This window comes from Micromys minutus (genome assembly GCF_963924665.1).
Source record: "Micromys minutus genome assembly, chromosome: 13".
Taxonomy (NCBI): domain Eukaryota; kingdom Metazoa; phylum Chordata; class Mammalia; order Rodentia; family Muridae; genus Micromys; species Micromys minutus.
The window spans coordinates 11,397,615-11,415,554 of NC_137982.1; the positions used below are offsets into that span (position 1 = coordinate 11,397,615).

At 51.2% G+C, this 17,940-nt stretch overlaps 1 protein-coding gene across 10 annotated transcripts in view; it reads left to right on the forward strand.

Annotated features, from left to right (window-relative positions):
• Window positions 1–17,940, forward strand: part of DAB2IP (DAB2 interacting protein) — a 169,475-nt gene that overhangs the window by 59,192 nt on the left and 92,343 nt on the right. For 4 of the 10 annotated variants that reach the window (XM_080927833.1, XM_080927838.1, XM_080927836.1 and 1 more), the window contains exon 1: window positions 3,616–3,853. The exons of 5 other annotated variants lie outside the window; for them this stretch is intronic. In XM_080927833.1, the coding sequence (XP_080783959.1) occupies window positions 3,730–3,853 (124 nt within the window). In that variant the 5' untranslated portion in view covers window positions 3,616–3,729. Of the gene's footprint in view, window positions 1–3,615; window positions 3,854–17,940 lie in introns of those variants that run through there. One more of the 10 variants, XM_080927842.1, reaches the window with a different exon arrangement.

Genomic DNA, 17,940 nt, shown 5'->3' on the forward strand with positions numbered 1-17,940 from the left:
AGGTCAGATGGAGCTGAAGTTACAGAAGGTTGTATGAGGCGTCTTGCGGGTCCCCTGGATCAGTGGTCCTCCTGATGGCTGAGCGCAGCTCTCCAGCCCCAATACCTCCTCCTCGCTGGCAGGGTTTCCCTTGTTGCAAAATGATCTCTGGGTGAAAGCAAAGTCTTTTTGCTATGTGTTCAACGGAAGCTTCCAATGACTTGTCCTAACATTCTACTGGCATCGTTAAGCTCTTTAAAGGTAATTTTGGCCACGTTCCCCTTCCTTCAATCTTGATGTCCTAGTGAGACCCAGGACTGCATGGGGCAGGCTCCTCTTCAGACCTGGCGCTGGCCTGGTGCTCAGTGTGCTTAGCCCTTTAGTCCAGCTCTGAAGCCGTCCTCCTTTCTTCCTTGACGCTGGGGAGCAATTTGCTGTTGGTTTTCTATCCAGAAGGGAATTGATTCTTTCAGTCAGTTCCTATTGGGTCTTCCCAAGAGCCTGGTGGGAGCCATTCTGTCAGTGGAGCAAGTGGCAAAGAGCCTTTGGAGGCAGGTGACGCTGAACTTGTATTCTAGGAGGGCTTTAGGGGCTCTCTTCGCCTTCCTTTTACACGTATTTATGGTGTGAATGTGTGTGTGTGTGTGTGTGTGTGTGTGTGTGTGTACTTGCAGGAGGTGTGTGTTGTTCTAGTGGGGGCAGGGCGGGGGTTCCAGAGATCTAGTTCAGGTCTTCAAGCTTGGCAGCAATTGCCTTTATCCTCTGAGCCATCTGGTGGGTCTTTTGAGGGAGGGTGAAAATGGTGGTAGGGTTAGGTGAGATCTGATTTGGGGAGTCCTATTTTCAGCCTGACACTCACTGAAAGGGCTCATTTCTGGGTTCCACACACATCTACTCCATCGGAGCACCTTACAGGATGCCTGCATTATCTATCTATGGCTGGGGGAGTTGGAGACCACAGTTTTGCACCAGCACCCAGTCTATGGAAAGATATGTGTCACATCCTCACTCAGGAGTCCCTCTGGAAGTAGGCCAGGGTGGCAGTACAGGTCCAGAGTTTCTGCTCGCACCTAAGCTTCTGGATCCCGGGTGGGGTGGGGTGGGGGGAGCCTATCTATCCATCTGGGGCGATCCCCGAGGACTTCCCTGCTGGTTGGTGGGAGTTCTCAGCTAGTTCAGGAAACAGTCATAGTAAGGAGGTGGGCATTTTTCAGGTGCCCTTCCTCCAAGCTGGTCTTTGCCTGTGGTGGCTAGTCTCCCTAAGAGGGGAGGAGGCTACAGGGTCCTGCTCACAGGAGGAGGTTGAGGCTGCCAGCTCTGGAGAGGGATTAGTTCCAGATGCTCTGCTGGGATACAGGAAGCAGCTTTTGTCTGCCCGATGGTTCCACAGTTGAGACCAGGAGGGGTGGCAGGGAGCCAGGCCTGTCCTTAGCCTCTGAGCTCCTGACTAGCCACCATTTTTTCTCAACACCCAGGGCAGATGTCCCCAGCACCCATCACAGGCCTGTGGAAGTTCAGGGCATGGCGGCGGTTGGTAGTGACTGCTCCTTTCCCAAGTCCAGGAATTTAGAAGCTTGTGTTTCACCAGATGACTCTGAACCTGGGAGATTTGTAGCATCTCCTTGTAGGCAGGGAAACTAAGGCACAAAGTAATTGAGACTGAGGCAGACATCAGGCTAAATCTTTAGAATCCTGCTGTGTACATATGGGGGTCCTAAACTGCTCCTCCTACCACACACATCCTGGCCTGTTGGGGGCCATGTAAGAGCCTGATCTCCATGGGTCAGCACTGGCCCGGCAGCCGCTGGACTGTCGCGCCTACAGTGTTGCATCAGGCTCAAAGGGAAGCAAAGTGGGTCAGTTACACTGACACTACAACTTCGCAGGTGGAGACCTTCAACTTCTAAAACTAGGAACAATGGCAGTAGAATCATTCACCCACCTCCCACTCCCCACCTCCACGAAATGTATAGCAGGGTGACTCTGCCCACAACTGGTGACTGGGTGCAGGTCATTGTAGTGGTAGCCCAGTGGGTCTCCTGGCCGGCAACTCTGCTCCTGCTTCCTGTGGGGCTGTTCTGGGAAGAGGACTAGAGGCAGTGGACTCTTCTGCAGCTGGGTTTGAAGACCTGCCCTCCCCCCATTACCCTCCAAAGTCCCAGGATGGCGCCTGGCTTCCAGCTGTGATCCAGCACCCCCACCCTCTCCACTGACCTGGAGGCCTTCCCTCCTAGACAGAGGAGCCAGGAAGGGGGCTTCCCCTGTGAGGAGAAAAACCTGGCCTGGATTGCTGCCTAGGCTACCCTACCTACTCCACTCTAGATTGCTGTGTAAGTTCCTCCAGTGTCTAGCCTGTCCCACTTCCCTTAAGAGTTCATGAGACAGTCATTGGCCAAGACCTTTTGTGTGATTGAAGCAAGTCAGTTTCTCTCCCCCCACCCCCGTGTCTCTCTCTCTCTCTCTCTCTCTCTCTCTCTCTCTCTCTCTCTCTCACACACACACACACACACACACACACATACACACACACCTTTTAGGTCCTCAGTTTCCCCTTCTGAACTTGAAGGGGTAAAGTTTGGTGAGTGGTGTGGTTTTAACAAAAGATGAATGTTGCTGTGGGGGGAAGGGAGGGAGAGAAAGGGAGGTCATCTAGGGTCAGGAGGGTCAGGACTCCCTGTAGAGAAGGGGAAAGGGAGGCAGGCAGATTCCTGGCCAATCAGAGAAGGGCAGAGATGAGAGCCAGTAGGGTTGAGGGGTCGTAGGCGTGAAGCTGCTGGTGATTTGATTTCTGTTGCTTCACATACCAAAGAGAGATGGTTGGGCTTGTAGCTGTTATGCTCGGGGGAGCCATAGAAGTTTCTACGAGTGCAGAATGATTTGGAGAAAGTCTTTTTATGGTAGTAGAGGCAGCTGGCCATTCCTTTCCCAAGTCTCCGTTTCTATTCGCCACTGTAGGGTAGGGATCTTTCGTCTTTCCGACTCGCTAATGCTACTAAAAACGTCAGAGGGGAGGAAAAATTCAGGCATCCCCGGTGGTTTAAGTAGGGGATGGGGCACAGTGGCTTGGCAATGCCCTCTGGTTGCACAGGTGTGCCTTGTGTTCTATATTTGTGCTTGAAATGCACACAATCCTAATGATATATGAAAGTAATACTTTTATCAGATGGAGACTGCCGTTTGGAAAGAATCGCTAAGTATCTTAGGCAACAGAGATAGGGATGACTTCGATTCGACTGAGGGGTGCTTGCAGAGCTTTTTATGCAGCCGCTCCGGTCTGCCCATGTTTCAGTCCAGTCACCCCCTTCCTCGGACCCTAATTTCACGTGCTTAGCCTTGGTGTGCGTGCACCTGTGGCGGGATGGGGTCCTCCGGGCACTTCAGGTTGGATGTGGAATCTGAGGCATGGGTGTCGGGGATACGTTGTTCCTGGGATTCCTCTGACCGGACAGGAGCACTCTCGGGCCGCGACGCCCCGACGACTCCAGGCCAGGATTTTGCCCGCACTGACTTTCCGGGCGGGTGCCAGCCCAGCCTCTCGGTCCCGGGCCCCCGCCGAGGGGCCGGCTGCTCGGGGCGGGGCGGGGGAGCGGAGGAGGAGGAGTTGGAGCTACTTTGTAGGGCAGCCTTGGTCTCGCCTGCTGCTGCACCAGAGCGCGGGAGAGAGTGCGGGGCGCCCGCCGGGCTGTCCGGAGCGGCCGATGGGGCCCGTGTGAGCACCCAGGCCTGGCCCGGTGCCCGGCGGGCGGCAGCATGTCCGCCGGCGGCAACGCCAGGAAGAGCACCGGGAGGCCATCCTACTACTACCGACTGTTGCGGCGGCCCCGGCTGCAGCGACAGAGGAGCCGCTCCCGCAGCCGGACCCGGCCACCCAGGGGTAGGCGCCACCCTGACCCCAGACCCTTAGTCCCTCGCTCCTACCGTATCATCAGCGGATGCTTTTGAGGCGCCTGTGTCAGTGGGTGATGGCCCCTCAACTGGAGCTACCGTGACTGTCCCATCCCGGTTGCCCCAGCTTCTGTAGGTCCTTCCTCTTGTGGAAAGCAGGGGTCCCTAATGTTTCTCATTAAACCAGGAGCAAGGAGAAGGGGCTCTGATATCTGATTCCTCCGCACTGCTCAGATCCATATCCCATTCTACTGTGCATCAGTTTACCCAGCGTGCAGGCCGTAAAGTAGTCAAAGTGGATCTTGATTTGCCCTAACTGTCTGGTATTGAAGCTTAGCCTGCTTCCAGTCCTGTTTTGCTCCTTTACCTTTTGGGTGGAGATCTGAGTGGGCTTCCTGGGGGAGAGCCATGTTTGTAGAGGCCTAGAGCCCCTCTGAGTGGTCCTTGGAAGGGTACCTCCTTCAAAATGGGGAGGGAAGAAGACAGATCTTTCCTCCTGCCAGTAATAAGATCTCCAGCCACAGAGACATTGTAATGTTTCAGGCTGTCTTGGGTTGGGCCAGTTAGAGTCAGGGGCTTCCACACAGAGGCTCTGCCCTGGGTTGTGGTAAGGCCTTAATGTTTCCATGGCTTAGGCCCACTGAAGGTGTCTACGGTGCAGAAGCTGGGTTTTACATCATAAGGTTATCTGGGGCACGGGAAGCCTGGCCCTGGCCTAGCCTCACCATAGGCAGAATGTCTGGAGAGGTGTTGGTGTGAGAGTTGGGTAGGGTCAGTGAAGCAGGCAGGCAGTGTGCTTTAGTTTACTTCCCCCCAGAATGGAGAAGACTTTCCAGCCCCCGCCGTAGAGCCAAGCAACGGTGTACAGGGTTTATTTAGGAAGTACTGAGTTCCCTGCGCAGAATTCAAGTTTAAGCTGTCTGTCTTTGCCCACAGATTTGTGGACTTAGTAGGAGGATTCCCCAATGCGTGTGGTATCCCCACCCTTTGTCTTTGCTGAAGTAGCCTCTGACTAGTTCTGGTACTTAGTTTAGGGCTGGCCCAGGGAGCGGAGACCTGGCTTCAAGCTTCGTGAGTGGGCAAATCACCTCATTTCCTGAGCCGTTGTTTTTCTCAGCTGTAGGAGGTGTGACGGATTCTTGCTGTGGGAACGGGTTTGGGATGAATGTCCAGTCATGGTTTGGCTCTCCCAGGGCCTTCCCTGCACTCCCTGTACCCTCTTTGCCCTTCAAGTGCCCTGCATGACCATGCTGTCTTGCCTACCCACTGTAGAGGCCCCCAGAGGATAGGCTCTGCCTCCTTTTCAGCTAATGAGGCCAGCCAGGATCAATGTTCAATGGATCAAACTTGTCTGAGCCTGGCTCCCAGCTGCGTCCAGCTTTACAGGCTAGCCTAAAAGGAACTCACGCTCTGCTGAGAGTGGGGAGGAGACCAGCCCCGATGGAAATTCTAGTTGGGGAAATTATGGAAGGTTTCAGAGTGGAGTTGACGCTGAGAACCTGTCTGATAAGCTGGTGGGATTCCTCTGCTGGGGGTGACTGACTCAGCCCTAGGTCCAAGTCCTACTTCGAGAAAACTTGTCTTTCTGCCCTCTGTCCCTCTGAGCTTCAGAGATGGGTTCTGCCTGGGAAGCTAGAAGCCTGTGCCTGCAGCTCAAACCAAGTTAGGTGTGAACTGTTGTCCTTTCCCAGGCAGGAAGGGACAGCCCGTGCTTATGCCAGAGAAGGAAAAGGAAAAAGCTCTTGGTGTAGTTCATCCTGTATGGGAACAGTACTGAAGAGTGAGTTCATCCTGCATGGGGTACAGAGACAGCAGTTTGGGCCTGATAAGGGCCCTTTGATAGTGACCAGTTGTAGATGGGCAGAGCTGAGGGTCAGGGTACAGGGTGGCCATCTTCTACTAACTCACAGCGTTGGTCCTGGGTTCTGGCCATACCTTCTGTGGGCAGGTTGGACCAGTGTGCACCTCCTATTAGGAAGCCACCCTGAGGTGCTGATCTTGGTGTCAGTTTTGGCATGGCTAGGGGTTGGTCCCCTAATGGAAGCCTTACCCAAAGGGCTGGTGGCAGCTCCTGGCTCCATCTCTGCCCCGCCTCATTTTTGTCCTCAGCAGGGAGGGAAAAGGAACAGAGGCTCCGAGTTCGGAAATAGGAAAGTGAATGGAAGAGTTGGTAGCTGATTGTGGAAACCCACAGATGGCCAGGCAAGGGTGTTAGCTAAGGCACTGCCTCCTATTGGGGTGTGGGGGAGGTGCTCACTGCCTTTGAGAGCATCATGTTATCATTTCTGGCAGAGCTGTGAGGAACAATGTCTCCAGAATCCCAGGGTTATACACCGTGCACCACTAAAAAGGGTCTTCTCTCCTTGACTTTGGTTTCCTCTTCTGAAGGTTGGATGGAGTGGGCTCTGTGGCCCTGGGCTACTGGAAGGCTGGGCCTGGCTTATGGATTTGGGTGGTTTGTCTCCAGAAGGGTGTCACCAGTCAGGGTACCTCACTTCCCCATTTACTGGTATCAGGAGAAAGAGCAGCTTCCTTAGAGAAGCAGAGCAATCCTCCAAGCCTAGTCACAGGGCATGTGGAGCTAAGTGGTACTTCTCCTCAGACTTATCAGGAGTGAGTTCTATTGGCTGGAGAGACCTGCTTGTTGGGGACCCTGGAACACAGGGCCCCTTTTCTGGACAGTACAGTGGTTAGTACACGAGAGGGCTATTCCTCGTTCTACATTGAATGAACTGGTTGCCAACATTAGGTCCATTCCAGGCTCATAAGTCTCTTCTGTCAAGGGATCCTGTTATGTTGCCCCATAAGCCTGTGCCCTGGGAGGTCTGGGGTTTTCTGCATGCAAGTCCTGACAGCTGTCCTGTTCTAGATCTTGCCAGGTGCCAGACATTTGGCCAGCACTTTGTTCTGGTGCTACCAGGGTTTTTCTCAGCCTCTACACCCATCTTCACTTTCCTGTCTTGCTGCTGTGCGTCCCAGCTCTACTTGGGCCTCTGTCCCTGCAAAGATTGCCAGCGTCCATCTGTGTGGTGTCAGGGGTGGGCTCCCAGGAACCCCTCAATATGCTCTGAAGAATGAGGGTACACCAAGAAGGTCTGGGACTGGTCCCTGGAGTGTGGCTTCTTATACTAACTCGTAGAGCACAGCATCCGGGTCGCCTTCCCTTGGAGTCCAGATGGGTGCACACCATTGCCGAGCTGGGTGGGTGATTCAGGTTCACTAGCACTCCAGATGGCAGCATGGCTCTGCCCATGGCCTGTCACGTTGGCTCTCATGGGAAGGGCCCCATCCTCTACCACTAGGAGGGCTGGGGCTAGGGAGACGGTGGGAAAAGGTGGCCACGGACTGTTAACAGTATAGATTGGTAGGAAAAAGGAAGAGGCCTTGTTAAAGCCAAGGCCTGACCTCCAGCTCTGCCTGCCGTGGGATAGCTGGGGTTGGGAAGAGCTGGGCTTCACCATCCCAGCCCTGTGGCCTCGAGCAAGGCTCTCCGTCTCTGGCACATAGTTTATTCCTGTGTACAATGAAGGTGATACCAGTAGGCAAGCTCGGCACTGCTGTGGACCTTAGGTGTTCGGGTGAGCTCCGAGTTCTCTGCTGGAACAGACCAGCACTCTGCAAACAGAAGCAAAGCACACACAACTCTTTTTATCCACACCCCATAAAGGGAATGAGCCCACCAGAGGGTCTGTGTACCTCAGCAGGAACAGAGAGAGGAAAAAAAATCCAAAGAATTGGATTTCAGAGGTCTCCCCCAAGACAAAGACCGGAGCATGTCATTGGTCCCAAGAGGGCACTTTGGAGTACTTGGGGGCCACATGGTCCATCTAGCTCCCAATCTCATAGCTGTACTCAGGCGAGTCCCGCTTGTGGGTCCAAACTATTGTCCCTAGGGCCTTTGGGCATGACGCCTACAAGCCAGAGCCCTGCTGGCGTTGGTGTGGAGCCACCGTTCCTTCCAGTTGGCTTATCTTCGTATACAGATTGTTCCCATCACTGCTGCCCCTGCCTGTCTGACTGGCAGGCCACTTATCTCAGGCCTCAGGACGTCAGCCCAGTTTGTCAGTATTTCAGTGGGGATGGTTCTTTGTACACTGGGAGATGAGTTCCTCAGAGCATGAACCCTACTCCCTAGACAGAGCTCTTTAGGTCCATGGGGGAAGCCAGAAGCCCCAGCTAATCTGCTGGAATGTCAGCCTTTGCTCTCCTGCCTCATCACCTTTAATAATTGGGTAGCCTGTTTCACCAACCGAATGTGGGTGTCATGCTGCACCCCCCCCCCCGCTTGTGTCCCATCTCTAACCCTTCAATAAGGTAGAGGCATTGTTATTTCCATCCCCAGGTCGGGGCCTGAACTCTGGTGAAATATGAAGCTGGCAATGGGGACATGGAGCTGTAAAGCTCACCTAGAACCACACCGGAAGCCCTGGCCTTTCCTTGGTTGGTGTGACTGAGCACTGGTCAGACCAGTGTGCTCTCCACCTCAGCGGTTCAGGGTAGAGCTTGATTCCTGGGCACCTAGTTTATCACGCCTTTCGTTAGGTCTGTACCCACCGAGGTCCACAGCGCGCACGCAGTCACAACTCCTGCGTTGTTCAGTGGCTGCAGGAGCGGGTGGAGCACTTTACTTAGGATCTCTCAAAACTCTATTCCCAATAGGGAAACTGAGGTTTCTGGAGCCAAAGCCATTTACTTACCCAGGGTTACCTGCCAGTGTTGATGACAGCTGTAGTTTAGAACTGGGTTCTAGATCTCTTTGCATTCTATTTACTGTTGGCTTTTTCCCCCTGGATTGGCTCATAAGAGGAAACCAAGGCAGCTGGGTTCCTTGTTAGGTCTGGAGGAAGAAAAAGGGGGTGGAACGCCGGTGTGTCTCGACGAAGACTCCTTCACATCCTGGACCACGCGTGTTTTGCTTTAGAAATGACCCGAAGCCTTTTGACTGTTTTCAAAAGAAAAGCAGAGCCTGCCACCTCTCCACTGACTTCCTCTGGGGCCACTTGCTTAAATGTCAGGAAAGGGAGAGTATTTCCTGGTCAGGAACATTCAGAGCTTGCTGGGAGCTGAAGTTTTGTTTTCTGCTCAGGAGCTATTCAGGGGGTCAGCCCCCACCCTGCTTCACTGGGAGGTGGTGCTTGGCAGTCACGGGGAGGGGAACTGAGAAGGGGCGGCTGTGATGGCCGCCCAAGTGTCAGAAACCTGCTGTAGGAGTGGCGGCTGGCTATTTTTAGTTATTCTCATCCAGTAGAGGCATTTCAGCGTTTGTTCAATATTTAATTATCCATCTGAAATTGGCCCACGTGGCCTTGAGTTTGGAAGTAGGTCTGTGCTGTGATTTCCTCTGATTGCATAAATAAGGAAGCAGGAGAATCTCAACAGCACTCTAAATAATAGTAATAATGGGGGAAGGGGCTCAGGCCCGGAAGACCTGGTTCCTCCATCTTGACAGACCCTACACATTGCAGAGGTACGGAGGGTGCCCGTGACACCCTTGGACTGTTCGTGTAGCTCACCCCTGCAGCAGCTGTGATTTTCATTTGGAGTGGGTTTTCCTTTTTTTTTTTTTGTGGGCCCTATGTTCTCTGACAGCTGCTGGGTACTGAATGGAGGTTTGGGAATTTTGCCTTTGGAGGTCTTGTTAGCTTTTATTCCCCTCTCCTAACAGACAGGAGAGGGCTGTCAGCACCCAAGCTGTGTGATCTCTTTTTCTGTGGCCCTTGGAGGTGAAGCTTGACATGACTGTGAAATGGAAAAGCATGGAGAAGGCAGGCGGATGGGGCTGAGAGGCTCTGTGCCCGCTCCGGAGCAGAGGAGGTAGCAGAGGGGAGGGGAGGGGAGGAGGGCTGAGACCCCGAGAGGCTGGCAGGCCAGTTGGACTCCTTAGAGTCCTGCTTGGCCCGAGAATTGGAGGTTTAGAGATTAAAAACCAAAAAAATGGCAATCCAGATTAGTTTTAAACATCATTGATTTCCTATTTATTCACACCTCTGTTTGGAGACACTGGACTTGAATAAGGAGTGTAACCCAGGTGCTGTGTGACCTCAGACAAATCACTGGACATCTTTGGACTCCAAAGCAGGCCTAATATAGTCATGAACTATAGGGCATGTCACAGACTCGAGTGTGTGAATTATCATTAGCTCTTGTTTGTCTCAATCACAACTCTGTCATGCTGATGTCTGAGTAAGTTCATTGTGACATCTGTGGGGACTGGAATCATCTCCATGGTGTCCCCTCCCATCAGGGACTGCTACACATGTAACCAGCACTCAGTTTGCTACCTACTGTGGGCTCACTGTGGGCAGGAGTTGCCTTGGCGATGTAGTAGCCCCTGCCCTAGTGATGAAGGAGTTGAGCTAAGGGAGGGCCATGTAACCAGGTCAGCAGATGGTATGGACAGAAAGGTTGGCAGGGCTTTGAATAGTGAGCCAAGAAGAGTGTCTCCCAGTGGCACAGGGAGCCAAAGGAAGGATTTGGCAAAGGACAGGTGATGAGAACAGTGGAGCCTCTCTTTCTTGAGCATGTGCACCGACCACGGCTGGAGGGCATCACTGGGTTCCACCGACCACGGCTGGAGTGCATCACTGGGTTCCACCGACCATGGCTGGAGTGCATCACTGGGTTCCTTTTTGAGGTTCACAGACCCTACAGATGAAGAAAGCCAAGGCTCAGACTGGCCAAGTGCATGGGAAGCCTCTATGTACTTCTCAGGACCGTGGTGTAGGAGAGTGACTTGAGAACCACAGCTGGACTCGCAGGGGACAGGGGAAAGGCAGAGAAAACGGGTGCCAGTGAGCACAGGCGTCCCTGGTAGCCATCTGCCACTCCATACTGGGCCTGGGCTGGCACAGAGCGAGATGGACCAGAACAGTCTGAGGAGTGTGGCAACTCCAGGTCTCAAGGAAGTACAAGGGAGGAGGAGCCAGAGATGACAAGGGCTTGGACGCTAGCAGGTCACTCAACTCCTTTTGTCTTGTAGGGTGCTGCTTGCTGTGAAGGCAGTGTCAGGGCGAGGGGAGGCTGCACACCCCTCTGAGGAATAGTGCTGGGTCTGGCATGTTGATCTCTGGTTTGTGAACAGCAGTGCCACTGTATCAGGACCACCACGGCATCTGCTTCTTTAGTTAAAAATATATACATTTATTTTATGTGTATGGGTGTTTTGCTGCATGTGTGTTTGTACACCACACGTGTGCTTGGTGCCTAAGGAGGCCAGAAGAGGGCATCAGATCCCCTGGAACAGGAGTTACAGAAGGTTGTGAGCCACCACATGGGTGCTTGGAATCGAACCTGGGTCCTCTGCAAGAGCAGTAAGTGCTCTAAAGCTCTGAGCCATCTCTCCAGCCTCTAGACTCTCATGTTTTGAACTTTGCTCTTAGGAAGCAGGTGATGATTGCTGTGATTTCGGCACTTGATTGGACAGGGTCAGAGGTCAAAGGGAGGAGCAAACGCAATACCAGAGACTTCCCTTGCTCTCCAAATTCCAGGGACGCAGAGGCGATAGATGGCAGTTATCTTTCCCTGGCAGCCTAGAATGGACCCTGAGGCTGCACAGAAGAGACAGGAAAAACCTGTGTAAAAGAGAGGGCAACTTGCACGCTGAAATGACCAGAGAGGCCTTGAGAGATGAGGAAGTAAGGCTCAGGGAGTGAGAAATCTTTGGGTAGTTAATCTGTGGAGAGCAGCCAGACTACCCAGAGTTTTTTTGGAAGACTGAGAAGCTCTTTGGAAGCATGGCACCTTTCAGGACGAGGTGTGTGGGTCAAAAGGACACATGTGGTATCAAAAGCAGTGCCTACTGTCTTATGGTGTAGGGTGTATAAAGAAGCATCTGTGGTAGTCTACAGATGCTAACACAGTTGTAGGGTCTCTAGTGAGGCTGGCAGGAGGCCAGAGAATGAAACTACACCCTCCCCTGCCCTGGGCAGGCTCTATCTTGGGATGGACTGTGAGATGTTATGTCCAGAGCTCTAAGAACCAGCTAGCTACACATGGCTCTTCCTCCTGGCCCACCCCTACCCTGGGGCTCTTGTGCCCATCTGTTGCTCTGTGCTAAGGGTCGGTGGGTGTGGTGGGTACCCCGAACAGAGTCCTCCACAGGACCCCGTGTCTTCGCCTAGCAGACTTCTCCACAGCAGAGGACAGAATCCATTCACTCGAAACCACACTTTGAACTCAGAATCAGCTTGAATTCCAGTTCTATCTATTTGAGAGATGCTGAAATGTCACGGTTAATGACCTCAAATTAATTACTTTTATGTTGCTGTGACCTAATAAAAATACCTACTAGAAGCAACATAAAGGATGGAAAGCTCACAGTCTCAGATGGCTTTTAATCCATCTCTCTCTCTCACACACACACACATACACATACACACACACACACACACACATACACACCCTCACACCCTCTGAAGACATTGATTTGTGTTAGGAACCTGTGTAAGCTGTTTACACCCCAGAAGAATAGAAAGCAGAGAATACAGGCTTGAACCAGAAATGGTAATAGCTTTCAAAAACCCACTCCTAGTTGACCTGATTGCCCTAGCCAAACCTCACCTCTTAAAGTCTTCCTTCACCTGCTTCAAAATAATGGCATGGATGTGGGGCAGAGCTGTTCCAAGCCTGAGCCTGTGAGAGACAATTCAAACCCCACGTATCCTCTTTTCCCCAAACCTGGTCAGTCGAGTGAATTCAAAATGTGCATTTGAACATAACCAAACTCTGTCCTTTCAGCTAGAAAGTGAATGGCTTGGGAGTGTGGAGAGGGTCCCAGCCAGGAAGGACACCCTGAGTCCGGAGGGACCAGCACATCACCCTCTCCCTTGACTCCACCTCAGATTCTGGGGTCCCTTATGTTTATGTCCTGCCTCACTGCCCCTACCCACATGGTCACAACCAGACCCGGTTTCCTTCTGTTGAAGCAGAGCTGGCACCACGCAGGTACCATTTCTGGCTCCTGGTCTGTTTTTATTACATTCAGACAGCCAGTTGACCATCCGCACATGATCTGTTTCAGGCCTCTATCCTGATCCATTGATCTATACATCTTATCCTTATGTTAATGCCACAGCCTTGTTTACATTAGATATTTCCAGACTCTAAAGTGTATCTTGAAACCCTTAGCAGCAGAATTCTCCCTCCCCCACGCTGTCAAGCTTGATTGGCTGAGTTCTTGGCTTTGCCATCTAAATTTAAAATTATGCTTGTTAGAATCTTTGAAAAGCGTCCTTTTCACTAGGATTCTATTGAATACATAGGTCATGTTGGGCCAAATGTCACCAGAACAGTATTAGGTTTTGCAGCGTGGTTGTGGCTGTTCATTTCTGTAGACTAAAAGTTAATATCTTTAAGCCATGTGTTTTGGTTATTATTATTGTACATGTTCATTTTAAAAACATGTATTTGTGTGTGTGTGTGTGTGTGTGTGTGTGTGTGTGTGTGTTGAGAGAGAGAAGTTGTGAGTTCAGGCATGTTTGTGATACTGCATGTGGGAGGTGTGAGGACCATTTCCAGGTGTTGAGGCAGGGCTCTTGTTTCTGCTTTGCTGCATATTCTAGCATAACTTTTGGACAATTTTTCCCTCTGTCTCCCATCTCGCTCTCCCTAAGAGTGCTGTGATTATTGACTCAAGCTACCGAACCTGTTTTTTTGTTCCTGTGGGGTCCAGCATTGAACTCGGGTCGTTACCTTCTCTCCAGCCTATGAGCTAATGTTTTAAAAGGTGTGTGTGTGTGTGTGTGTGTGTGTGTGTGTGTGTGTGTGCGAGCGCTCTCTCAAGTACTCCTGTGTGTGCACATGTGAACGTGTGTATGTTAATCATCTTGGAGGAATCAAGAATTCACGATACTTGCAGCCTGACAGGTTAGCCTGGTGGAGTTTCATGGAACTCCTGAATCTGGGATAGAGGACAGACCTACCCTGACTAAGAACAAATTGCAGAATGATCTATTCTGGAACAAAAGATGCTCTGCTCTGCGATTTTTTTTTCCAGTCTAACCTCATGTTCCTAATAGGTTCTGATAAACGATCTATGAGTCAGTGGCTAAAACTTAACACAAGGAACTGAGGTGCAGCCTTGTGATAGGATGACGTCATTGAGTCACTCAGGACTTGGAGCCAACTGTGGCGGGCGCCTGAAATCTTAGCTCTTGACAAGTGAAGCAAGAGGATGGGGAGTTTAAGGATATCCTTGGCAAGTATTGGGCTAGCCTGAGCTTCATGAGGCCCTGTCTCAAAAGCAAACAAGACAACCAAGAAATTTGGAGATAATTAAAATTGAATTCCAGGCTGCTAAATATAGAAAGGGTAAGGAAGTGTAAGCATCTTATATAAATGAATATATAGGGGCTGGAGAGATGCCTTAGCTGTTAAGAGTATTTGTTGCTCTGGCAGAGGACCTGAGTTGATTCCTAGTCCCCACAACTGCCTGTAACTCCAGAGGATCAGACGCTTCTGGCCTCCATGGGCAAACAAACTCACATGCACTCACGGATACCCACATGCACGTAATTAAAAATAAAACCTAAGAATGAATGAACACACTTAGCTTCATGCCTTTCTCAGCTTGCTTCGAGAGATAAACCCGCCATACACACAGCCAGAGTGATCTCATGTGATGATACAATTTTAAAACAAAGGTGCAAAACATTACAGAACATTAATTCCAAGGTGTGATTTGGGGGGGAAAAGAAATAGTTTCTAATGAATGAAGTGGAAAGAAGGTGAATGTAGTGTTTCTGCCGCCTTTTGGCATGTCTTAATTAGGACTTTGTGCCCTAAGGTTTCCCTGATGGTAGTTAGTTTGTATTGTAAGGATAAAATACAAAGAATATTAGACTGGAGCGATGGCTCAGTGGTTAAGAGCACTGACTGCTCTTCTAGAGGGTGTGGGCTCAGTTCCCAGCACACACATGGCGGCTCACAACCACCTGTAACTCCAGTTCCAGGGTCTCTGATGCCCTCTTCTGGTCTTCATACATACAAGTGGTGTTCGGACATAAATGGTGGAAAACATCCACACTAAAAATAATTTTTCAAAATACAGAGGGTGTGGATGAAAGGCTTTTTGCATCTATTTTCTGGTTTCAGATTTTATTTTGTGTGTCCCTGGGGGTGGGGATGGGGTGAACGTGTGGGAGGCTTGTGAGCGCTTCGAGTTAGTGTTGAGTTGACTTTATCAGTCACCGCTCCATCTAACCCCGAGACGACCTATTTAGCCCCAGGCTTCTGTCCCCGCCCCAGTGATAGGGCTGCAGATGTGCCCACCATCCCCAGTTTTTATGTGGGCACTGAGGGTCCTTCCCCACGCCTGCACAGCAAGTGTTCTTTCTATGGAGTCGTCTCCCGGTCCCTCACATGTCATTTTCTAACAAACACAAATTTAATTTTCATGCCACTATGCTGCCTGATGGAAGCTCCTCTCCTTAGACAGGGGGGAGGGGAACGCACAGCCCTTGAAGGTACACAGCCCTGCACAGGCCTGTGATCCTGGCCTTCTGCCTTTAGTATAGTTATACTAACTCCAGCCTTGACTGGTGGGCATGTACCTGTGGCTGCTGTTACAGTCGCTGTGCCTTAAAGCGATCGATGTATTTATAATCTGAGATCTGCTCGTCAGAAGTCTACAGTTCTTTCAGTGGGCTAGTCAGAGAGTCTTGAGCTGTGGTCCTTGTGGAGGCCCTGGGGCCAGTGTGTTTCCTTGCCTTTTTTAATCTTCTGGAGTCTGCCTACAGTTTTGGGCCCACTACCTCACCTCTGCCTCAGTGTTGCTTTCCTGGTGACGCTGCCTTTCAGTTTTCTCTCACCTTGCTCTCTCCTTCTGTGGCTGGGCATGGTGATACTAATCTGTAACCTAGCACTCGGGACACTGAGCTGGCAGGACCATGAATTCAAGGTCATCTTAAGCGACATAGCGAGATCCTGTCTCAATAAGTGAATAAATAAAAACGAAAGTCTTTGTTATCAGTGTGTGGAGTTGTCTCTCCTCAAGGTCCTTATCGTTTCTGAAGAGTCCATATTGCCACGTGAGGAGGCACGCTCACTGCTCCAGACAGGCTCCAGGGCTCCGGGTTTGCCTCACAGGGGAGGGGAAGGGTTAGTGGCCTCCAAGTAACACCTGTACATGGAAAGCCAAAGGCTTAACTGGGAAGAGCATGCAGTCTGAGGCAGGAGACTACCAGCTTGTAGTCTTTTCACAAATATCACCAGAGAACAGAACAATGAACTTCATGTTTCCTTGACCTAACACACACACACACACACACACACACACACACATAAAGCAAACACATACCACCTACCACACATCACATATACCATGCATACTCACACCATGTTGTACACATCACACATGGTGCATACCTCATATGCACCACACTTCCTACACAACACATGGCACACACACACACACACACACACACACACACACACCCCACACACACAGCTAAAACTCTGTCTGGAAAGTTCTGAGTCTTCACCAGGCGCCCTGCTCAGCTCTCGCGCCGTGATCCAAGCGTGTCTAGCACCCACTTGAGAGCCATGCTGTATGGAGCTTTGCCATGATCTTCCCTGCTGTCTGGTCATCTAAGCTGCTGTTAGTCTTGATGTGTGGTTTGGTTTTTTAATTTATTTTTTCCTCTTTATTTCATTTCTCTTTAGACATATGCAGAGGGAATGGTTTGCACTGAGCTATCTTGTCATCTCTGTATGCTTTACTATTAGTGTTTAGAAGATGTCATGCTCTCTCACTGTGTGTCACCTGCCTCTACTCTTAGGCCCTCGAATTCTCCCAAGAGAAGCTCTCTTCGTTTCCCTATGTGACCGTGTGCACATATGCCCAGGAAGGAGAATGTCTTTGCTTTAGTTACGTGGCCAGCGAATGCATTTTAGCCTGAAGTGTCCACCGCAAGCCTCGGCTTCTGTTCTGAAGTGATTACAGGTTTTTGGGCAATCGTTCGAACAGTACAGACCGGCCTGGGGTGAACCACTTCCCCTTTGCTGCTTGCATAACAGTGCTCTGCAGAAATGTCCACCAGGAACATTCTAAAAACCGAGCTACAGATCTTACTCAAGGTGACGAGGTATACCCTGGACACCAGGGTCAGGAAGAACTTTCTTTAGGTCTGGGCTGGCCTGAAGAAGGGCTAGGGAGGTGGTGCTAGTGGCTGATTGGCTAATGGCCTGAATTCTAGGGAGGTGGTGCTAGTGGCTGATTGGCTAATGGCCTGAATTCTAGGGAGGTGGTGCTAGTGGCTGATTGGCTAGTGGCCTGAATTCTAGGGAGGTGTGGCTAGTGGCTGATTGGCTAGTGGACTGAAGTCTAGGGAGGTGGGGCTAATGGCTGATTGGCTAGTGGCCTGAAGTCTAGGGAGGTGGGGCTAATGGCTGTTGTTACCAAATGGAGGAAGGCAGGGCTAGGACACACAAGGCTTCCCTTTTGTGGTTAATTGAAACAAGATCCCTTCTGTAGCTCAGGCTAGTCCTGAACTTGAGATCCTGCCTCACCCCCACCCCAGGTGCCCTATTTCTTGTCTCTTGAGAGGAACGATTCAGAAGCTGCTAACTCTTGACTGTCATTGACCCCTCCCTCCCTCCCTCCCTCCCTCCCTCCCTTCCCTTCCCCCCTCCCTTCCCTCCCCCCTTTGCTTAGAGGAAGAAGCTTGGTGTTTTGTGGGTGACAGTAGCCTTGTCTTTGTGGACTGCTTAGACAGTGAGAATACAACCTTGTTTGGTGTCACTTCATTGTCTTGGGGTCACCCTGACAAAGATTACCACCCTGGGAGGTTGCTTATGTACAGGACAGTAACTTGCTGACCCTCCTGCCTCTACTTCCCATGTGCTGGGTTTACAGATGTGGAGCACTGTGCCTACCCAGTTCATGGGGTGCTGGGGATTGAACCCAGGACATTATGCATACTAGGCAGCAGCTCTACCTACTGAGCTACAGCCCCAGCCCATTTTATATCACTCTGAATTGTGTCAGTGCTGTGGAACTTGTCGGTGCTGACTTTCATCAGTAGCAGGATGCCCTTGGGATAGATCCATCCACATCCTGTGGATCAATCATACTTTCTT